This window comes from Gambusia affinis, linkage group LG20 (genome assembly GCF_019740435.1).
Source record: "Gambusia affinis linkage group LG20, SWU_Gaff_1.0, whole genome shotgun sequence".
NCBI classification, from domain to species: domain Eukaryota; kingdom Metazoa; phylum Chordata; class Actinopteri; order Cyprinodontiformes; family Poeciliidae; genus Gambusia; species Gambusia affinis.
Genome location: NC_057887.1, coordinates 11,205,054 through 11,226,812, shown reverse-complemented (window position 1 = coordinate 11,226,812; position 21,759 = coordinate 11,205,054). Strand labels below are relative to the sequence as shown.

The following is a 21,759-nucleotide window of genomic DNA, read 5'->3' as shown; positions in this document are numbered from 1 at the left end:
TAAAGTCTGTTATTTGTTTTCTTGGTTAATGTTAGTTGATTTAACCTTGTGGCTATACTAAGGAGCTTGCGCTAAAAAATGCTATTAGTGCGAGATAGATAAGTTTAAATTTAATTGCGAATAATTGAGAATAGCATGCCCACAGCCGCTTGTTCCAGCTAAAACAAAGATGAAATATCATAGTGAGCGTCAGAGCCGCTTTCAGTTTCTCTCCAACTTTCCCTGTTTCGCTGCTATCAGTTCATTCACATTGAGGAATGATGCAATTCAAACAACTCCGAGACACCTTCTAGTTGTGTTGTCATTCATGTCGAAATCAGTTATCTAACTCATGTCAAGTTTATTTGCACAGCACATTTCAGCAACAAGGCAGTTCAAAGTGTGTTACATCATAAAAACATAGTGCAGTAATAAATTAGGCAACAAGCAATATACAGAACGTCACATTTTCTCAAACGTCATCATCAAAATCATCAAGCAAATACAAATCAAATATGTTGACCAACTTTCCAATTATTACTAATCCAAGGCAGCTCTAAAAATGGGTTTTATTTATTTAGAACAATTCAGTTCATGTTTGAAATTGACACTTATCGTGTTTTTACACATTTACTTATCTAACGTCATTTTCTCCAGGGTGAGGTAGATAAAGATTTTTTTTTTTAGATGTAAAAACGAAGAGTCAACAACAAAGAAAACAAAAAAACTATTTTTAAAATATTTCTACTGAAAAAGAAAAAAAAACATACAGACACAATGAAAGAAAGTTCAGACAATTTCACTGCCTGTGCTAATGAGGTGGTCAGGATCTGACACGGTACCAAATGTCCTGCAGCACCTGAACAAAATACGGGTTCGAAACGTATTAAACGTACTAGCTCGTTACTTCACACCGCTGTCTGTCTCTGTTTCTTACCTGACCCCGAGTTTGGATCATGTAACTTTTATCTTAGGAAACTTCATTCCGTACCTTAGAAATTAGTATCTAAATAGTTGTTTCTAATGGATATTGAATAAATCCAAGAACAAAGTTGGGTTTATTATCAGGCTAATTGACGTATAAACATGCCTATAAATGTATTTCAATTAAAGTCGCCACGTTCATCTTGTTTTGAAATGTTCACTCCAGCTTTTGTGATCTGAAATGTTTCAACTGTTTCAGACCACAGCCTGTTTGGCAAGATTATTTCACTCGTTCACACGGATTTACACCACAGGTAAACAATTGTTCGTTTTCTACCTCCATGAAAGCCGTTCTCCTTCGCCGGCTTTTCCCAACGTGAATCTGGAAAGTGAAATCTGGCTGGCTTGGCTTAAAAGCTGCGCTGCGGCTCTGCGTCCACACAACAACACCAGGAGACATCAGAGTTCGCATACAAAGAAGATTTATTGTTTAATTAAAAGACAAAGTCAAGATGCTGAACAGGATTTTCTTCGCTTGTGTGTTTCTCGGTCTGTTCTCCTCCGCGCTGAGCTGCAGGTGGATGGAGCATAAATTCAGACAGTACAGCGGAAACTCTTTGAATCTGCTGGATATGATGGTAAGAGACCAGATTTTAAGGCTTTTTGTAGTTCATCTAATGTGTAAAAATGTATTTAATGTGTGACGTGTGCGTCTGTTTGTGCTGCAGGCGAATAACATTACGAACAGCACTGAGGATGAAGAGAACACTGTGGCCTTCCCTGATCATCTGTACAGTCAGGCATCCAAAGCATCAGTAAGTCCTCTACAGCTGCTGCTTATGATCTATTGTAGATGAGCCAGCAATGATTCTTTGAGTCATCTCATAGTTTTCCTATTCTTCCTCTTGTTCCAGGCTGAAGGTAAACTTTCCTTCGCAGTTCACATCCTGAAGGAGGTTTCTGCCCTGTTTGAGGAAGATCAAAGCTCTTCATCATGGCAGGAGGTCACAGTGGAGAACTTTCTCAATGTTGTCAACAAACAGGCTGATGAGCTTCACTCCTGTGTAAGTTCACCTCGACTCTGACTGGATACGTTTCATAACAATTTAATATAAACACATCTCACAGCAAATTTAGAAAACATAATGTTTAAACCTGGATTTTTTTTTTCTCTCTAATTATTTCAGATTAAAGGCCATAGCCACATGAGGAAGAGGAACACCAAGCTGCACTTGTATTTCAAGAGATTATCCAATGAAATCCTGGCGAAAATGGTCAGTTGACATTCTCTGTCTGCTACTAAGCATGTCATGTTTCAAAACTGCATAATGTAATCATAACATTGTTGTGTCTTCAGGGCCACAGTGCTGACGCCTGGGAGCTGATCAGGAGGGAAGTCAAAGTCTGTCTAATGAAAGCAGACCACCTGGTTTCCTCTCTGCTCCCCTCCAACTAAAATATTGAACATACATGTCGCATAATTAATTTATTTATTTATTTCAAAATTATTGTGTGTTTTATGACTGTGAAGACACTGATATTTTTTATTATTTGTGAAATTTCTCTATTTTTATTTTATCTCTCCCATCTTTTGATTACTTTGCATTATTACCTTTCATAATAACTTTTATTTATTTATTTATTTATTTATTTATTTATTATCTATGTTGGCATTTTATGTATTTCCATTTGTTTTCAAATCATTGTAAATCATTTAAAAATAATCATAATACACTGTTAAAACAAATTAAAAAAAATAAAATGATCTCCTAATCAAGGAAATGTTTTCTCAGCTTAAAAGCGACTTTGTAAATCTTTTACCACGAAACCTTTTCGGAATGTGCAGTGACTTGCAAAATCCATACTGACACAGCTTTCCACATCGTTTGTATTACAACTCCAAACTTAAACGCATGATGTTAGGGTTTTTTTTAGACAAACTATTACATAATGTGAAGTGGTAAGAAAAATAATACCTTGTTATAATTTATATAGAGATTAAATACAGTGAAGTGTGCGCTTATTGAGCTTTATTGATATCATGTTGTCAATACCCTGCGACTTTGTTATCGTTTGTTGGTGTTAGATATTCAGGTCTTTGTTTAGTTTAAGTGAGTGTCTGACTTAGAAATTTCGGCAACGACGTCACCACACTCAATTGTTAATTACTTTATTTAAAGAATATTTATGTTCTCTTAATTTTGATCGATCACAGATAATTCGTGGATATTTAAAGCACGTGGCACACAATTTGGGTTAACACCGGAAGCTCGTGTTACGAATCCGAAAGGGATGAGCCCGCATTTATAAGCCTGATTACGTTGCGCGAGGAGAAGGAATTTGGAAAAGCAAATGTTTGACATTGTTTTGATGTTAATCGATCATATTTGCTTGCAAACGTGACGGCAAAATTCTGACAAATTTGGGTACATTGCACCAGAACAATGTACTGTGACTAAAATGTGTGTGACTAAAATGTTGATTCACTGTTGTTTTGATCATCCAGGAGGGCTGATGATAATTTTACATAAATTTTATTATGAATGAATGTGTCATTTTTGTAAAAGTTAGTAATATTATTAGACTTATAATTGTAGAAAGTTCCAATTTGAACAATTTAAGTTCTTATTCTACTTTATTGATATCTCTAAGGCCAAAGTCAAATGAGTTGATCATGCTAATCCCAAGACACTTGTTGTCAACTTCGTTTTGGTTTATATGACATTAATGGTTCCTCTTTATAATTCATACTTATACTGCTAAAGCCAAACCTGCAACCAAGCTTCAAAACCTAACTTTGGAAATAGTTTAAAAATAACTTTCAACATTTTGGGGTTCTTATTTAGCAAATAGTAATATGCCACAGTCAAATTTATAGATAATCTCTTGTAGTTATTATATAATTAACGCCTATCTAATTAACAATAAATTAATTAATCTATCATCATTATACCTAATTATTATTTAATAAGCGTACGTTCATTAATTTGACTAACATCTTGTGTTTATCTAATCAGTATGTTATTTAGTATATGACAGATATTTATACTTGATAAAAAGCAATGATGACTTAATTTATTATTAATGCTAGATAAATTTAGGTTGTCGAGCGTGAGTACAACAAAATGAGTTTTTGCCTGTCACAGAGCTTATACAGCAGTAGCTCAGAGAACAAGTTACGTAGAAAAGGTGAAATCCCTCTTAACTCTTCATTTCTTAAATGCATTTTTTGGCATAGCAAATTATTACTTTGCCAATATATGCAGGCCCTATATTTCCCCCAAATATTATTCTATTGATATAAAAGTTATACCAGCAGTAAATAGAACAAAAAGTTATTTCACTCTTAACTCTATTTCTCCATGTTAGCAGAGGGATGCATTTTTCGGCAAAGCCTATTGGCCTGACCTAAGGCAAGGCAGATTTATTTCTACAGCACATTTTCTGCAGCAAGGTAACTCAAAATGTTTTACAGGATCAGGAGGAGAAACAACAACAAACCAGCAACATGAACTCAGATAAACGTTGGGTTGCTGTGGCAATGTAAGAGGAAAAAGAATAAAGATAAAACCCCAGATGTCTGCCTTTACACAGCCAGAATGAGAGAGAGCATGTGGTTCTGGTTCTGGGGATCAGAGTAAATTGACCTCAACCCTTTGAAAAAGTTATGGAAAGCACTTAATAAATTATAACAATAAACTTTTGTAATAATTATTTTTTCCCACTTGCAAAAGAATCAGAATCTCATAAAAGTAGAAGAAATTTCTAGGGCAAAAAAGTAACAAATGTTATAGTAATTATTTATGCCAATTAAGCATATAAAAGAAATTGCCACATTCTCCAGATTATTCATTTGACCCCTTAAACAATGCAGCTCAGGTGAGTCTTTTAGGTGTCACTCGTAAGGTTCTATTATCTTTAAAAAGTAACTCTTTTTTTTTTTTGCTTTGTCGCTTCCAATATAGTTCAATATCATCGTGCATTTTAAAATTAAACCTTTATTTAGCTTATTTAGTTTATTTAAGCAGCCAAGTTTGGAGGATAGGAATGTTTTGTAGGTTTGTTAAACTAACCATGAGCTCGTGGTTGATAGTAACATATAAATGTTACTATAAATATAAATTTCATAATAAAGACATGAAATTCTAGTTCCACCACAGAATTCCGTAAAAAGATATTAGTGTATTTGACCATAGAAGATAGTAGACATGTTCAAAATGTTTTTAAAAGGTAAATGTTTCTCTCGTGCACGGCACTCAGGTTTACTCCTTTTAGGAAGTTCATTGAAGGCATCACAGATCGCTTGACTTCCCATGATGCATCGGTTTTCGGTTAGACTGCAACAGGAGGAGGAGTCGGTTGTGTTAGAGGTTTACGGGTGTGTGTTTTTCTGCGTTACAGTGCTTTGACAGAAAACTGTGGAAAACAACTGTACGGACTGAGATTCGTTTAGTAAAATGATGTCCTTTGAGTGAGTTTACATCAAGTTCCCGAAGAATACCGACGTGTTTTGGGGAGTCTGGAGAGAGGTTAGCCAAACTGTTTCGGTAAGTTAGCCAACCGATGTGCTAATTTAACGCTGGTTTGCAGCTCTAAAGCCGCTTGTAGGTTACAGCTAGGACAATGTTTTTATCGCCTAACGTCCTTAGTATGTTGGCCACAGACTAGACAGAGTATTTTAGTGTTCTCTAGGTTTAGTAAGCGACTTTCTCTGTTTTGTTGATATGCATAAAGTCACATAGCTGAACACAGATATGTGGAACCAGTTTAAACAAGCTTCTATTATTTATTTGAAAAACTATGCAAGACCTTTTAGGTCACTTTCCTATTCTGTTGTTGTCTCATTAGTTGCCCTTTGGGATTAATAAACTATAGTTGATTGGAATTGCGCCTTTTTGTGATTGCAATGTAGCTCAGATAATTAATCCAGCCTGGAAATTTAACTCGCTTTGCTGTATTAAATCAATTTTTTATTTTATTTCACAGAGTTTATTATTTGATTGAGGAAGTTATTTCTGAAGCTTCTGTAGCTACTTCCCTGCAGAAAGACACTGTCATTAATCAGTGCCTCACATGACAGTTACAAAGCGGTTACTCACAAAGACCATGAAACTGCAGCAATGTAAGAGTGCAGAGTCCCGTGATAAGGAAACACAAATATAGTCTTCTACCAGGAACAAGTGATTTAAAAGAAAGAAACCGGCTCTTCTTCTTTAGTAAATTTGGATATCAGATGTACTTGAGACAGTTGGTGAACCACAGTTACTGTAAGTGAGTGTTTAGACTTGGTTTTCGTGTGTTTTAAGGTGCCATGTGAGAATAAACCTTCCCTTGACGTGCCATGCTTGCCACACAGATGCCAGAAACTCTACCAGAGGCCAAAGATGTCAAACAGGTAAAAATCAAAAATATTTTCATATCCGGTTGAAGGCTTGATGTCAATGTTCTCTCACTTCTTTTAAAGCTGCTTCTTGTGAAGTGATTGTGACACTCAGGAAAACCGTTTGTAAATTTTGTTGCTCTAATTATGCTCGAGAACATTCGGGAAGCCTTACGAGGACTTCTGTCTCAGTATGACTTATTTGCTGTGTTATCACTGGAATGTCTTGAATGTCTTGCAAAGTCTCATATATAAACTTCTCAATTGAACACCTTAAACTGTCCAGATTTTCAATTCGTATTTCAACTGATCTGTTACTTTTAAAGTTGGTATATCTTTGCTTTTTCTTTTTTGTTTGCTATTGAAATGTACTGGCAACAGTCATTTACTCAGTATGTTCCTCTGATGAATTAATATGGGTGCTTTCACACTCTGATAAAACTATAATAATTCAGGACAAAGATATTGTGCACCCCTAAATCAGGGCAACAACCAAACCTGTCAGAAGAAATTTATCATCCGATGCTCAGCCTTTCTTACAAACCTACTAAATAAATTGTCTGCAAAATCTAGCTGTATACTAGAGGCAGGGGTGAAAGTAGGCTGGTACGGCTGGGTACTGCATACCCCTAAAAGATTTAGCGGGGATATGCAGTTCCTGCAAGAGCAGGGAGCGGCTGTCTGCTGTAAAAAATCCATAGGTGCACTGTGCAGCTGTGAATGCACCCACTAATCAGTTGTGACTGATAAGTTTTTCAAGAACAATCTAATACACAATTTAATCACTTAATAAGTAGCCTCTTTCCGCAGTTTAGTGGTAATAGTTTGTCAAGCCAAACATCCAATAAAATTTCCATCAAGCCAATACTAAGGCACTGGGGGCAAGTTTCTGTACGAAGACAAAAGAAGGTTCAATGTCCAAACTTGTTGATTGTTTTGGATGATTTATTTTCCCATTTCAGCAAGCAATTACAGAGTTCAAACTTTCCTTTGTTCTGTCTGCTACCCCTCTTGCTCTGGTAACAACCATATGGCCCAAACCCAAATGCCTTCTGGTCCTTTACACCCACATTTCTTCTTGTCTTACTTTAAAAAAAAGAAAAAATAATAAAGCAAAAAATAATCAACAATTATTGACCTGCAAATAAACTCTGTAAATAATAAAGACATTTAAGAATAAACAAACTAAATTCAAATGGATAAAGAAATAAAGCATAAATAGTTCCAACACCCATTTCATATTGTTTCTGAACTGTTTGTACTTTGTTAGAGCAGAGTTGCAATAGGTCGATCGCGGAGGTTTGGAGTTGATCTCGGCGCTAGGTGACAAACTGAGCGGCGCCTGGACGCTGAGATCAGCACGTTCTCCTCTGACTACCACGATAATTATGTGAAATTTAATTAATTGTCTAATATATATATATATATATATATATATATATATATATATATATATATATATATATATATAAAATTGTTTGGGCATCTCGCTTTGAGCTCAGATTCTGAGGCTTTTCCTCTATCAAACAATTTTCTTGTCTCTCAATTAGTGGAAATATTGATTGATGAGACTTTCTGCAAAATGATAACCTTTTTCAATCTTTATAGCTCCACTGTTGAAAATGAGGCTCCAACATTCACAAATGACATTTAAATAAAATCCAGTCCAACATCTGGTTTGAGGTGATTCCTCAGAAACCTATTGGAGGAAAAATATCCCAACTTTTGAAGGTGTGCTTTTATCTTAACAGTGCACTGTGGTTTCTCCTATCAGTATGAAAGTCAGAGGTGAGAAGGCACCATGTTAGGAAGATGAAGTGGAAGCTGCAAGGTCTTTGGAACAAACAGGTCATGATGCCAGGCCTACTGATTATCCCTCTGGACACAGGATCAATATAACCAGTTTAAAAACTAAAATGAATGGTTATATGCCAGACATGGAAAACTGGGATGCACATCGTGCCATGATGTTCAGAATTTAGGTCTCCTGCCATCTTTCGATCTCAACATTGGGCTGAGGGAAATACAGCTCCATTTTGTAGCAGTTCAAGAGCTACCCAGCTTTTATCGCTTCGCAAAAAAAATTAATCAGCACAGAAACTCCAAAGCACACAAAGAAGCAGTTGTGCAATTATGACATTTGCACATTTGTCATAGTACCCCCAAGAATTTAAAACTACTCTCATCCCTGACTAGAGATGTGCCGATCATCGACCACCAATCAGAATCTGCAGAATTCGTGAAAAAGTGTATGATTGGTGATCGCTGATCACTGTCTCTGTCTGTCGTGTGGAACTATAACGCTCTGAGACTGAATGGGGAAGTTTGTGTGTTGCGACAGAAAATTATCTCGGAGGTGAAGCACGTCAAAATGCATCAACCCAACAAATCTAATATGACAATTAATAAACAAGCACTTGACAGAGTTTAGGCCAGATCGAGGCTCAAGGCAGAAAAAAATGACATCCAGAATGACCATTTAGCAGGTGAAAAAATAAGTAAATAATAATCGATCTCTCCCTCCGCCTGTGTTCCGCAGAATTACTCCGCTCAGTCAGAAACAGCCAATCAGAACCAGCATTAATCAGCTAGCTGTGGTTTTAGGAAGTTTTGATTTTCTAACTTAGGATTGTTTATTTTGATGCAACCTGCTTTTGACTTTGAATGATTGTTTCCCTTTTTTACTAGGCATTATTTGATGTAGGCAGTGTTGTGAGACTTATTTGACTCGTATAATTTAGGGTACAGAGAATCTCACTGTTAAATGTTGTTTAATTGGTTTCAGGTTTTTCAGTTCTTTTGACTGAGTAGCTGCTGTATCTTACCTGCAAGTATGTTGTATGTTTACGTTAATTAGGTGAATTTGTTACCAGATCATTTTTAAAATTTTGCCAGATCACATAGTGTCATTTATAACTAACGCGGAAAATAAACAGTCAATCCAGGCGATCGGCAGAGATCGGCCTCATGGGTTATCGGAATCGGCAGCAAAAACCTGATTGGAGCATCCCTACTGTATACAACACAAGTTATTAAGTTATACAATTCACTTATTTTTGAGAATTCACTTATTGGTCTTAATTTTAAATCATGATTGCCCTATAAATATTTTTAAAAGGTTCAAATGTTATCTGAGACCAGCAGAAACACTGTTAAACAAACATTACTGGGTGCAAAGTTGATAACTAATGAATGCTGCAAAAGTACATCATAAGAGATGTCAGAACAGTCTTTGATTAGTCAATAATTCTTAGAATGAACCCATATTCTCATTACAGTGTGACCAATATAACATACAGATAGTTAAGTTTTTATCCACTAGTAGCATCGTGTGCTTCCTGCTTATAGCTTTCACAGAACTGCTTATCTAACTGAGCCGCTATGCATTTTTCAAGCAGAAATGCATCGATCTGACTTCCTAATACAACTGCTAGGTTATCTTGATTTCTCTGTAAGAACTGATCATACCAAAAGTTTATTATTTTTTGCTGTTTTTGTGATAAATGAAGGAATGCGTTGTCTTTGCATTACAGGTATTATGGTGAAATAAAATAAGGATTTCTCAAAAACAACCCAAAATTAGAGCTGTCTCTGATTTCTATTGATACAGTGGAACCCTCGAGCTTCTAGAACAGAGGTTTCTGTACTTATGAAACCCAACTAAAAGATATACTTTATACTTTGTCATTTGTTATATGAAACTATAGCTCACAAAAAATTTTTGCTTTCTTTTTTTTTTCCAAAGCTGTCCAACATAAGTGAAATCTCTGATCTTCTTAGTTTAAGTCATTTATTCACTGTTACTTTACAGGTTCCTTAAATTGGCATGCTGTCTGTAACTATTTTTTGTGAAGATCCGAAGTGACGCTTGTGTGAGATAGCAGGAAGCATTCATAACTTTGTGGTTAAGCTGGGTTTTAGTATTATTTCTACTTTGTTGTATACGCAGCGCTTCATGAAGCATATTCACTTCAACAGCATTTTTCTAAAAAGTTTGTTTTTGGCAAAGTTCTGCATATTTATTGATTTGGAAATATTTGACCTTTTTTTTTTTTGATTAATGCTTTTGTAATGCGCCACATTTTTGTCAGAAATATTCTTTACTTGTGCAATCCGTGTTGAACTTCCCAATTCCATGTTTTCCGGGCATAAAGTTTTGATTGTCCAACAGGGTCACGGTGATCCTCTCTTGTGAGAAAGAAAACCTTCTTTGGGTTTATTTTAGTTGTCAGAAGGGAACTGAGTAAATGTGACAGTTCTCATTTGTTAAAGATGTTGTTCAGCAGAATTTATTGTGATGGGCACTTGCTATTTATGCAGGAATAACTCCATTGTATTTCTGTAATTCGGCTTCAGTACCATGATATTATTTCAACATAAATGTAAACATTTTATGATTCTGCTCTTGCATGTCATATGTAGCAGTGGAGTGTATGCAGATATTTCACTGTGTGGATTAAAAACAAGTTAATGATCTGCTAAAGAGGAAAGCTGTGATATTATCTTTAAAGCAGCTTCAGTCCATTAGTGTCTTTTGCAGTGTGCAGATGCATCAGTTTTAGTTTCTTTTCTTTATTAGGTTCATCAAAATAGCATAGGGTACTCTCTATAAACTCTTTGTGTTTACCTCTTTATGAAGCAGAGAAAAAGAGTAATGTATTATGTTGGTATGACTCACTGACTTCAAAGTATCCAGCTAAATTGATGGAGTATTAATCAGAGAGGTATACTCTCTCCCTCTTTTCCAGCATTTTGATCTACTTTCTGATGGTCTACCACATTAAATCCCAATAAAATACCTGCAGCTAAATGACTAAAATGTTCAAGCCGTATGAATACTTTTGCAAGATGTATGTTTCGAAATAACAAACATAAATTAAGTGTTCTTTTAGGAGCAGCAGGAAGCCTCTGCAGTGCTCAGAGTGAAAAGCTGTCACCGATTTCAAAGCTGTTTAAAAGAATCCGCTTTTTCCACAAAGTGTTGCGCAACATTGCTTTAGATTTTATAATGTTATGATCTCCTTCCGTCTATGTCAGCTGAGATATGGAATTAGAAAACCTGTGGCCTGGGTTTTATAAGAGTACAACTTTGTTGACAAACTCTAATCCAGAGTACAGTTCTGTGCAAAGGATGTAAAGCAACCTGCCTCACATCAGCATAATTTTGATTTTATCTCAGGGGGGGAAAAAGTTGATGTTTTTGTCTGTTCTATGTTCTCACCTAGATCAAAGACAAGTTGGCCCAGTCTCTTAAAGCCCTCCAGAAACGATACGTGACATCAGACGCCGTGGTCACCAGTGAAGACGAGAATGCTAATCTCCTTTGCTCCGCTCTGGAGGCTATTTTCATTCATGGGATCAAGAGCAAGTATATCCGCTCCGAAGCTGGAGGCCGGAATAGGAAGGGTGACCGAGGAGTCCTCCCTCAGCCTTATTTCTGGAGCCTCCTCAAGACGGTCACACACCGGTAAGCAGAAATAGAGAAGTAAATCATTCACAACTGAATGTGAAAACACTAAACAGATTAATTTATTGAAAAAAAGTTGCTATCTGAAAAATTCTTACACCTGTTTGTAAAAATAAAAAATAAAAATTGCAGTGACGTGATCACGGAGCTGGAGAAGATCAGCTACCTCGGCACAGAGGTGGGCCGCTGCAGAGCGTGGCTGCGACTGGCCCTGAACCACGGCCTTCTAGAGTGCTACCTCGCGTCTCTGTTTCGGGAGGACTCCAAGCTGCATGCTCACTATCAGCCCAGTGCCTTGCTCCTGAATGCAGAGGAGCGAGAAGTTCTGCTCAGCTACCTCCAGGGTCTGGCCTCACTCACATTCAACCTGTCCTACAAGTCCGCTGTCCTTAACGAATGGACCACCACACCTCTGGTTCTGGCGGGACTCTGCCCACTGTCCCAGTCGGACATGCTCAATGGTGCAAGCCAACTTGCCTCGAAGGCCCCCCGCAAGGAATCGTGGGACACTGCGTCTCAGTCATCAAGTTCATCAGATGCAATGGATGTGCAGAGAGTCAACACGATGTCTCCTCCTGGCGGAGAGGTTTTACAAGGAGAAAAGGCGGTGCTGTACTCATCTAATTTGAGTCTGGACACCACGGGGTCCTCCCAGCTCTCCTCCAGCTTGAGCTCCGACAGTTACCTGCAGGGACAGGACCCCCGCAGCCTGAACGGAGAGCAGTGGTCTTCAGGCGACCTGGACGCCCCCATTATTGTCAGAAACTACACCAAAAGGCACCAGAAAGAGTATGTTTGGTTTGCTATTCCTTGGTTACGTGGAAGAATGAGGTTTAGGGAGGCATTTAACTGGAAGAGTGGAAGTTTTACCTATTTTGATAACATTTTTTGGAATGGCAAAACTAAAAGGAGCAGCAATTATCTAAATCAATCAAACATTTGTAGTGTTTATACAACTCTGTTCAAAGAAGTTATTCTTCTGCAATGATGTGAGACTATTAAAAAAAGCCCACCTTTAACACGATTATACAATCAACTAGACTCTAAGGGGTGAAACTAATAATAGTGCAGTAGCCTGATTGTGTAAAGTGGCACAACATTAAATTAATACTCTTTGATTCCATTACATTTGTTAGAAGTGTTCCAGCTCTCCACATGTCTAGTTGACAATTTATGGACCACTCTATTGGAAAACTGTAAGATCTTGAACACAGATCACTTCACTCAGCTCCACATATTGTCAAATTCAGAATCCCAACTGGACTTGGACTCACTGTGATGGCAGCAAAGGAAATCAACCAACCATCACATGTAAAATGGAGCTAAAAGAGCCTGTTTACATACTTATTTAAAGGTACTAAACATTTTCCTTAATAAGCCATCAACTCAAACATCAGGTTAAATGTTAGAGCAGACATGAATACTTCTGTTTTTTGTCATGGTTGGTGATTGCAACTTTTAAGTGATATTTTAAGCAACAAAACTACCAAGCCAAATGTTACGGAACTTTATTGAGATGTGGAAGCTGAGTAGAGGAAATCTTGCGGGTGAGGTGGAACTTATCCAACCTCTTTTTTTGGATTGGCTGAATATTCAACAATAATTATTTGTATATGCAACTTCCTCAATCTAATAAAGAGAGATGATAAATACTGGAATTTAATACAACATGCATGAAGGGTTCCCTAAAAAATACACGCAAACATTGATGACTTCAAGCTTGTCTGTCCACAAAAAATTGAATCGGTTCAACCACAGTATTACAAATAGATGTTTAAAATTTTCTGTAAAACCTGGTTTGGGTACATAGAGGACTGAATCTACCGGTACGTAAAAATTCATTTACATACAATGTTATAGGAAAGTTTGGATTGTCTTCATTAACTTTAAAGAGTCATGTTGACTTACAACACTGCAGTTATTTTCTGAAAAACTTTATTGCACTTCAATTCAAAATATCACAACATAATTTAGCAGTTTTGTATACATGAAAACTCAAATTCTAAACAAATAAAAAACATATTATTTAAGTATGAAATGAAATATTTTTGAAACCTACACTAATTTTTGGTTAAGTTTTGTATAATATACTATTTTCCAATGACAGAGCCTGTCCTAATTTCTATCAAAATCAACACACTTACTTTATTGTGTCAGATTGACTTTTATTCACTACTCCCAGGCTAGTCATTCCATATATATTCTGTCATTCCATATATTCAAACTTGTGACAGCATTGACAGTATACATATATAATTATATCCTAAATGTTAACTGAATCTGCCCTGACTTGTGTATTTTTTCAGTGTGCAGTCTGATTTCCGAGAGAGTGGACAGTGCAGTCAGGACTCGATGCGTGAAGACTCATTCGTCTCCAGCACAGGAGGCGAACTTTTCTCGGAGAGCACAACATTCAGCGGCTCAGACAGCGAGAACCAGGGTCAGGATATGTCGGCACAAGACCCCGAAGAACAACTCCAAAATCCTGACCCAGAGCCACCTCCACCCTCTGACCAGATCCCATCCTGTGATGAACAACTTGATGTCCAAGCAGCACATGAAATGTGCGGTAGTTCCTCTTCTGAATTATGCTCTGACACAGCTGTGATCTCTGTTGTCAAACCTTCTGAGCCTGTGGAAGAAGAACATGTGGCTGTTGTTCCGAAGAGCGCAGAGCCAGTTCAGGAAATGAAGGAAACAGGTGCTTCAGAGAAGAGAAGCTTTGAGTCACAAACAAGCAAAGGCTCACAACGCTCAACAAGCATCATCAGCAGGAAACTGTCTACAGATTCATTCTCAGTAAGAAACTAAAAAAACAAAAAATAATCTCACATGAGAATCACAGATAAAGTAAAGCTACAAATATCAAGTCTCTCTTTAAAATATGCACATAACATTTGTTCCAGCTAAATCGTGTGTTTTATATATATATATATATATATATATATATATATATATATATATACATACATGCATCTATTGTTATTTTGAGTTGCTTTTCACAATAAACATATTTTAACATAATTATTTCACAAGATGAAAGCAGTGCCACAAACATAATTTTGACAGGCATATGTAGCATTGGACATTATCATGATTAATAATTGATTATTTTATTTTAAAGGGAATAAAGCGAATAAGCTTAATAATCATGTTTTTTTCTCGGTAGCTGCAGGTGGTTTTATATGAACCAACAGTTCAAAATGTGAGAAAGGCATCGCTATTTTCAGAGGCTAGGATTAATGCGCTTAGTACGGTACTTTAAAAACAAAAAAAAACAAAAATTAAGCTGTTTATTTTTGCCTATATAAGAAATTCTAGCAGGTCATTTGAATCAGGAAGAAAAGGATAGTCTCTTTGGAAATGAAAAAGTTAGGTGCCAAAGTTGTTTCATGTTACGAACTATCAATTCAGATGGATCCATATTCAAGTATCGTAGCTTTAATGAATTAAAACTTATTGAAAATAAGCTTTGCTCACTGTTGGTTTATGAGGAAATGGCAAACAGGATGTTTGACTGTAATTTATGGAACGTCAGTGTGTCATGGTGAAAAAAATCAAAATAGCTCCTGAAAAAACATGGAAAATGTTGGTTCTGCCTCCAGAAGATTTTGAATAGTCTCACTAGTCTTAGTCTGTTGGACAAAACAAAATCTCCCTAAAAACCTTCCTGTTGCTGATAAAACCATGAAAGTCTCAGTCGGCATGCTATCACCGTGCTGATCAGAAATGAAACTGCTTCTGTGGCAGGACAGAAACTTACTCTGTTGCACTCTAGAATAACTGCTGTAAAAGTCTAAACCCTTTATTTCATGTTATCTCTCTCCAAACAGAGACGACTGCAGGACGTGCTGTAACGTTTTCCCCAAAACAGAGAAGTTGTGCTTTTGTTGCTTCACCTTGGCAGTTCTGCCAAAGTTAGACAGGGCTGACAAATATGCATGCACTTTGTCAAAGTTTCATAAACAAACCTCAGACACATGATTTAACGGGAACAAATTTCGCAGCGGTTTGCTCAAATGTCTGTCCTGATGTTTTCTTCACATGATGCTGAGTGGATGGTTCTTTTTCAAATAGCTGTGGGGACATTGCAGTTTTATACAGTTTTATAACTCAGAATAAAAATATTTTTGTTTTGCAGCACTCGCGTTCTTGGATTTCTGAGGATGACATTTACAAGCCTGATTTGGCAGAGGTGCCCGATAATGAGGAGGTGTCTCCCACAGCTGACCTGAAGGCTTCCCAGTCTCCTCCCAGTGTCGTCCATCGCAGACAAATAGGTATTTTCCACAGTTTTAGTAACTGAAACCCCAAAGGTCACAAACATATCAGTACATCTACATTCAGGACCCATTTTTTTTTACCAAAACAGTCCAGTTTAGCAAGCTTACTTAAGGATCTGTTTAATCTTAGCCACTTTCTGATCAACACACACCTACCTGTGTTTTAAGTCACACCTACCTGGCTCAAATGCCATGTTCATGACTTTTCCAAATTAAGTGTGGCTAAGAAAAACGGGATGTCATCAACTATAATTGAAAGATTAAAAAAAACTTCATTGTCAAAAGTATTTATTGTTATATAACAAACTTCAGTTGCTTTTGTCTTTTGGAAATTGTTAGGGGTGTTTGTAATTATGGCACTGACACATAGCTAAGTAAATGTACATATATTAAAGTTTAGATTTTTTTTCTATTTTTTAATCAGTATTAAATTATTTAATTATAAGAAAAGAGAGATACATTTTTAACACATCTTTACCAATTGTACTAATACATGTGGATGGAGCTGTTGTATTTTTTGTCACTCCAACAAAAGGGTGAAGAAAGCCGACAGCAATGGAATCTGTGGAATGACATTGGAGCCAAACCCTGAACTAAAATAGTCCAATGTAAATTCCATCTGGCCTTGTACCATAAATCAACCTTTGCTTCGTAATTACAGGAGTGAGCACATTGCAATACAATTTGATGAAAGTTTTTGTTGCGAGACGTCACCTGTGTTAGTCGGCTGCACATTCAGTTGAAAAAATGAAATCCCAGGAATTAGTTGGCCTTTTCCAGTCATTTTCAGTGAGGTTAACAGAGGTGGCTGATGTCTAGAAATTTCCACAAAATGTTCTTACTGCTCTGTCATCTTTTTAGTGAGGTCCACCAGTCCCTTCTGTAACATAACACCCCAACAACATAATACCATCATCCCTGTACTTCTGTCTTTTTCCTCCAAATATACCAACAACTATTATTATGGTGAAAAAGTTCCGTTTTACTTTCATCAGATTACAGGACATGTGCAGGATTTTGTTTACTGATGACAACCCCTCCTGATTTACTTCACCCAGCATATATTCAAGATTTTTGTTTTTTTTGCTCTTGGGTTGATGCACACACTTAAAAACTTTCAAGGAAACAGAACCCACCTACTTCTTGATCAGTTAGATGGCTGGTCATTCCCACGGTGTTTATGTTTGCATGTGATTGAACAGGTGAACCTGAGACTTTCAGGAATCTGGAAATTGCTTTCAAGGTTGACCAAAAGTTGTTGATACTTTTGGACTTTCTCATGATGTCATACGTGGAAACAGTGTGTTTGACTACGATTTAAAGTCAAATGTGAAGCTATAGGAGACTTACAAAGCCATGAGACCATTTAGGCTTTCCAGAATTCTTTAAGGACAGTAATTTTAATGTTTGGGAGATCTGATTTGGAGAAAGTAATTCTGTAGTAGATTCTCATTATTCAGGGATTTGGCAAGTAGAAATACTTTCGGCAATTCAAACTAAATCTAAAACAAGAACAAAAATTGTCCGATTTAATGTCAGGCATCAAGAAAAAAGGTACATGTTTTTATTTTTTTATACAGTGGTTTCAGGAGTAAGTGTTGAGCCTCTCTTCTTTCTGTTTTTTTGTCGTAGGGCTTTCCAACCCCTTTCGAGGCCTGCTGAAGCTCGGCCACTTGGAGCGACGAGGCGGAATGGGAATATGGCGCGACTACTACTGCGAACTCTCACCCTTTGAGTTCCGGATGTACCTGAATGCGGAAGATCGCGAATGTTTCGACAACTGCTCCCTCCTGCGATGCGAAGACATTCGTATCACATCGTCGGAGGGCCGATTCGAATTGGCCTTTCCGGGGAAACGGCTTTACCTCCGAGCAGCCAATCAGGATGAAGCAGAGGATTGGGTGGACCGTATATTTGAGGCTGTAAACAAATGCCGACCAACGCCACACGACGATGAGCACTGGGAAGTGTTGCAGGGAAATGGAGCGGAAAATGGAGCGGATGAGCGTTCAGTTTCATCTGCTTCCTCTGCTCTCTCGAGCCCCGAGCGACGCTTGTCGTCCTCTGACTCGAGCGAGACGGTTCCTCCTGTCCAGGAGTTTGACTGGTCTCGAACTACTGTCTTGGAAAGGGATGCTCTCAAAGAAGCTGTTCTGTATCTCTCCAAAGATTCTGAAGCCAGAACTTGGGCACCTCTGGTTGTTTCCCTTTCTCTGGAGGCCCTGAAAGGCTTTCGGGTACAGGAGGAAAGGAAGGTGTTGTGGCTAAACCATCCCATTGCTGAAATCAGGGATGTTGTTCCAGATGTCTCCTTGGGAGGACCAGCCTTTTTTAAAGTCCTTACAGTGAGAGAGACGCTAAGATTCAGAGCAGAGAATCCCGAGGAGGCTCGGTCCTGGAGGGTTTTGATCCGTGGAGCTTTGGACTCGTATTTGGAGAGCGGAGAGGATGTAATTTCTGAGGAACCTCCTCCAGTCTGGAGCACTGGAGTGAATGGTAATCTGCATAGACTGGTGCAACATAGACTGAAAGAAAATGGACCACTTCTGGCACACCTCTACACAGTTCCATCAGAAAAGGGACTGGACGCTCAGAGCTTTAAATGCTCAGGTTTGTTTTTACGTTTGCATGTTTTGCTCATGCTGCTGCGGATTGTTTCTCAGCTGCCTACAAGGAAAAAGTCTTACATTTTGTTTTCCTAAGTAGTAAAAGATTTGACATGATCCAATGTGATGTGAACTAGGCTCTGTGTTTAACAAAAACAAATGTAAACTACTGAGCATTATTGATGATCCCTTGTGTGTTTGATTGGAGAATGTTAATCAATTGAACGTGTTGTGACTGCATCATTCACAGGCTGCCATCAGCAGATTGGCCCGTCCCGAGGAAGAGCCCGGCTGTGTGAGTTTTCAGGCCAGTACTACTGTGAGGCCTGCCACAAGGGGGACACCACCATCATCCCGTCGCGCATGGTGCACAACTGGGATCTCACCCAAAGAGAGGTACAAGAAAGTTATTCAGATCACTTTTTATACAGGAAATGGCCCCATCAGAAATCTGGCAAATGTGACTTTCATTAAATTAAGCATTTGTTTGTAAATTGAATTGTTAGATTTTATAAGTCGTAAAAAAGAATGAAAAAAAACAACAATGAATTGTCTCACGTTATCTGACTTAACTTGGTGGGGGTTTTTTTTATTGTTTGTTTTTTTTTACACATTTTTGTGTCAAATGGTCATCGGCTACTGTGGTCGTTTTTTTGGGTGGGGGACTGATTTGTTACTTCTCCAAAGGACTTCTGCTTTAAGCTTTTCTTTCCTTTTTTTATACATATTTCTATTGGATAGAACTATTGTTAGCTATCAGCCTGAACTGCGTTGAAAAGGAAGAGATGGAAAACGTTAAAATAAAATTTTAAATAAAAATGTCAATTAGAAACGTTAAGAGTCAGGCATAACTTTAAATGTCTCTGTAGTGGAGAAGTCAATAATTTAGAATTTTTTTGTGCTAAGCTGCATGGCCTGCCGTGATGTATAAAATCTGTTCCTTCCTTAGAATGTGTTATTTATGGGTTTTTCTCTGTTCAGGTGTCAAAGAACGCTCTGCGTCTGTTGGCTCAGATAGAGAGGGAGCCTCTGATGAACCTGGAGCTGCTGAATCCTGATCTGATGAGCCATGCAGAATCCATGGCTCAGGCCCACAGCCTGCGAGAGAGGCTGCGCCTGCTGGGCGACTACCTGCTGACCTGCCGCAGCGGAGCCTGCAAGAAACTCCATGCCAGGTGAGTTTGCGACTTGATCAGGGCCTACTTTCACTCTGACCTGATTTTGGCATTTATTTGATGGTTTTCAGTCCAGTAAAATGTAACTTGAGGTTAATTCAGACATATGATTATTTCATTTTGCATTTTATTTTAATGTTTACTTCATCTTCGTCTTGTTTCCAGAATGGGACAGCGAACTTATCTGTTGGAGTCAAGGCACCTGTACAGTGTTCAGGATTTAAGACAGGTATTGTTTTATGTTATTTCTTTATCTTTTAATGTTTCTCCACCCATCTGTAGCCCCAGCAGACCTGGGCTTTTGCTGAAAGTCAGATGCAGATGGAGTTGGGTTCCTGACCTCTGGTGAGCCTCTAATCGAATCTGAGCGACCTGTGCACACAGCGAGGTTTCATTTGTCAGATATGCCACTCTAATGACATCCTGTTCCCCTTCCAGTTCAACAGCACCACCAGGTATATCATTAGACTTCTCCACCACTTTCTCCCTACCTTATCTGTTCTCTGAGTTAAATTGAAGGTTGCATGATTTCAGGTTTTCAGTTCAAGCTCACCTGTTTTCCTCAGGGAGTGTAAATGCCCTTCTTAACTCAAATTGTTTTCAATGCTTTTCTTTTTTTTGGTGCAGATGTAAAGATTGTAAAGCAGTGTTTCACCTTTTCTGCAAGACTGAAAAGAACTCTTGTCCTCGCTGTCAGCGAATGAAGAAATACCTGGAGAGAGATCTACAGGACTCCCACTGAACTATTTAATTGCTAACGAAAAAGAGAAGTTGATCTTTTATAAGAAGTAACCTAAAGTGCAATTACTAGAACAATGAGCCTTTCCCAACTGACTAAACACTGACAAGAGATGCGATGAAGGGGTCGCCACGTTACAGTGACTAAAACTTTGCACTATTTAGAGGCCAACATACAGAATGGATGCAACCAAATAATAATGACCAGTGAATTTGTTACTTCTACAAACACTGATTCAGCCACGGCATCAAGAAAAATGCAGGACAGAGGTGACGGCACCTGCCACAAAGAATATTCAACTCACTTGTACACCTTCACTGAGTCAAATTCACTTCTCTTAACTGTTATTTGACATGCTAATCTCCGTTCAGTGTTTGTCCTGATATGATGCTCAGTAGTGAGGATGAAATATTTGAAACCATTAAAAAGCTGGACTTGAAATGAGCTAATGATCTTAGTTGTGCCTTGTGTTTATTTTCAAGCTTGCCACTCTAATAACTCAATCATTTCCTGTTGATTTAAAGCCATCGCAGGGCCAAAATGCAGAACAAAGCTGTTTGTGTTGAACAGTAACCATTAAATTTATTGTAATGAAAATCATTTAGCTAAATCTCTTTAATTTAGGACACATAACTCTTCTTTATCATACTTTACTTAAATTTATGAATTGTTTGATTTGGTGCTTGGACTCTGGATTAGATTAAATAAAGTACCGTAAATAAATATGCAGAAGATCTTGAGTTGATTTTGATTTACGATATTTAGCATACTTGCACTTTATCAAAGTTGGATATTCCTCCAGAATGTAGCTGCAATATCTTTAGTTCTCTTACTGCGCAAACTTTTTTTTTTGTTTTGATTTTTTTTGTATATTCTCAATTTTTGCTACTTTCTTTCAATGTCTTTAGTGTGCTGAAATACCAGTAAATGACTCAAAATTGCCAAGAACAAAAAAATAATTTTGATATATGCATAACGTATTGCATTTACGAGGAGCATGGAAAATACAGCACTACTGTTTTTGACAGATTGTACTTATTTTATCTCGTGTGATGTATAAATGACCATACTGAAATAAAAGTCTATTGCAATGAGAAATTGGGAAAGCTTGTGTTTATTATGGGCTCATTAATTTGAGTCGCTATAACAATGGCGTGTCTATTCCTATGGAGATCTGAAGGTGCCGATTAAATGTTAATATTTTAA

At 37.6% G+C, this 21,759-nt stretch overlaps 2 protein-coding genes and 1 long non-coding RNA gene across 3 annotated transcripts; all 3 read left to right on the top strand.

The window, feature by feature from the left end:
* The first annotated feature begins 1,415 nt into the window (after positions 1 to 1,415).
* Positions 1,416 to 2,359, top strand: LOC122823089 (interferon a3-like). The gene is made up of 5 exons (XM_044102340.1): positions 1,416 to 1,541; positions 1,632 to 1,718; positions 1,818 to 1,967; positions 2,091 to 2,177; positions 2,261 to 2,359. The coding sequence occupies exons 1-5, from the start codon at positions 1,416 to 1,418 to the stop codon at positions 2,357 to 2,359; spliced, it is 549 nt and encodes a 182-aa protein (XP_043958275.1).
* A 2,846-nt stretch (positions 2,360 to 5,205) lies between these two features.
* plekhm1 (pleckstrin homology domain containing, family M (with RUN domain) member 1) lies at positions 5,206 to 20,163 on the top strand. The gene is made up of 11 exons (XM_044103139.1): positions 5,206 to 5,281; positions 5,376 to 5,450; positions 6,210 to 6,298; positions 11,509 to 11,750; positions 11,883 to 12,539; positions 14,057 to 14,549; positions 15,892 to 16,030; positions 17,666 to 18,643; positions 18,890 to 19,035; positions 19,621 to 19,814; positions 19,980 to 20,163. Exons 3-11 carry the CDS (start codon positions 6,245 to 6,247, stop codon positions 20,161 to 20,163), a joined length of 3,087 nt encoding a protein of 1,028 aa, XP_043959074.1. The 5' UTR covers positions 5,206 to 5,281; positions 5,376 to 5,450; positions 6,210 to 6,244.
* LOC122823088 lies at positions 20,164 to 21,651 on the top strand. Its single transcript, XR_006369278.1, has 2 exons — positions 20,164 to 20,269; positions 20,442 to 21,651. It is a non-coding gene; the product is annotated as an uncharacterized LOC122823088 (long non-coding RNA).
* Positions 21,652 to 21,759: the final 108 nt, after the last annotated feature.

Excerpts from the sequence above, each read along its gene's own strand:
- plekhm1 (XM_044103139.1), top strand. The coding sequence starts at position 6,245 with ATGCTTGCCACACAGATGCCAGAAACTCTACCAGAGGCCAAAGATGTC. Across the intron at positions 16,031-17,665 it reads CGTCCATCGCAGACAAATAG|GGCTTTCCAACCCCTTTCGA; the intron begins GTATTTTCCACA and ends TTTTTGTCGTAG. Across the intron at positions 19,815-19,979 it reads TGCAAGAAACTCCATGCCAG|AATGGGACAGCGAACTTATC; the intron begins GTGAGTTTGCGA and ends TCTTGTTTCCAG.
- LOC122823089 (XM_044102340.1), top strand. The coding sequence starts at position 1,416 with ATGCTGAACAGGATTTTCTTCGCTTGTGTGTTTCTCGGTCTGTTCTCC. Across the intron at positions 1,719-1,817 it reads GTCAGGCATCCAAAGCATCA|GCTGAAGGTAAACTTTCCTT; the intron begins GTAAGTCCTCTA and ends CTCTTGTTCCAG. Across the intron at positions 1,968-2,090 it reads CTGATGAGCTTCACTCCTGT|ATTAAAGGCCATAGCCACAT; the intron begins GTAAGTTCACCT and ends TAATTATTTCAG.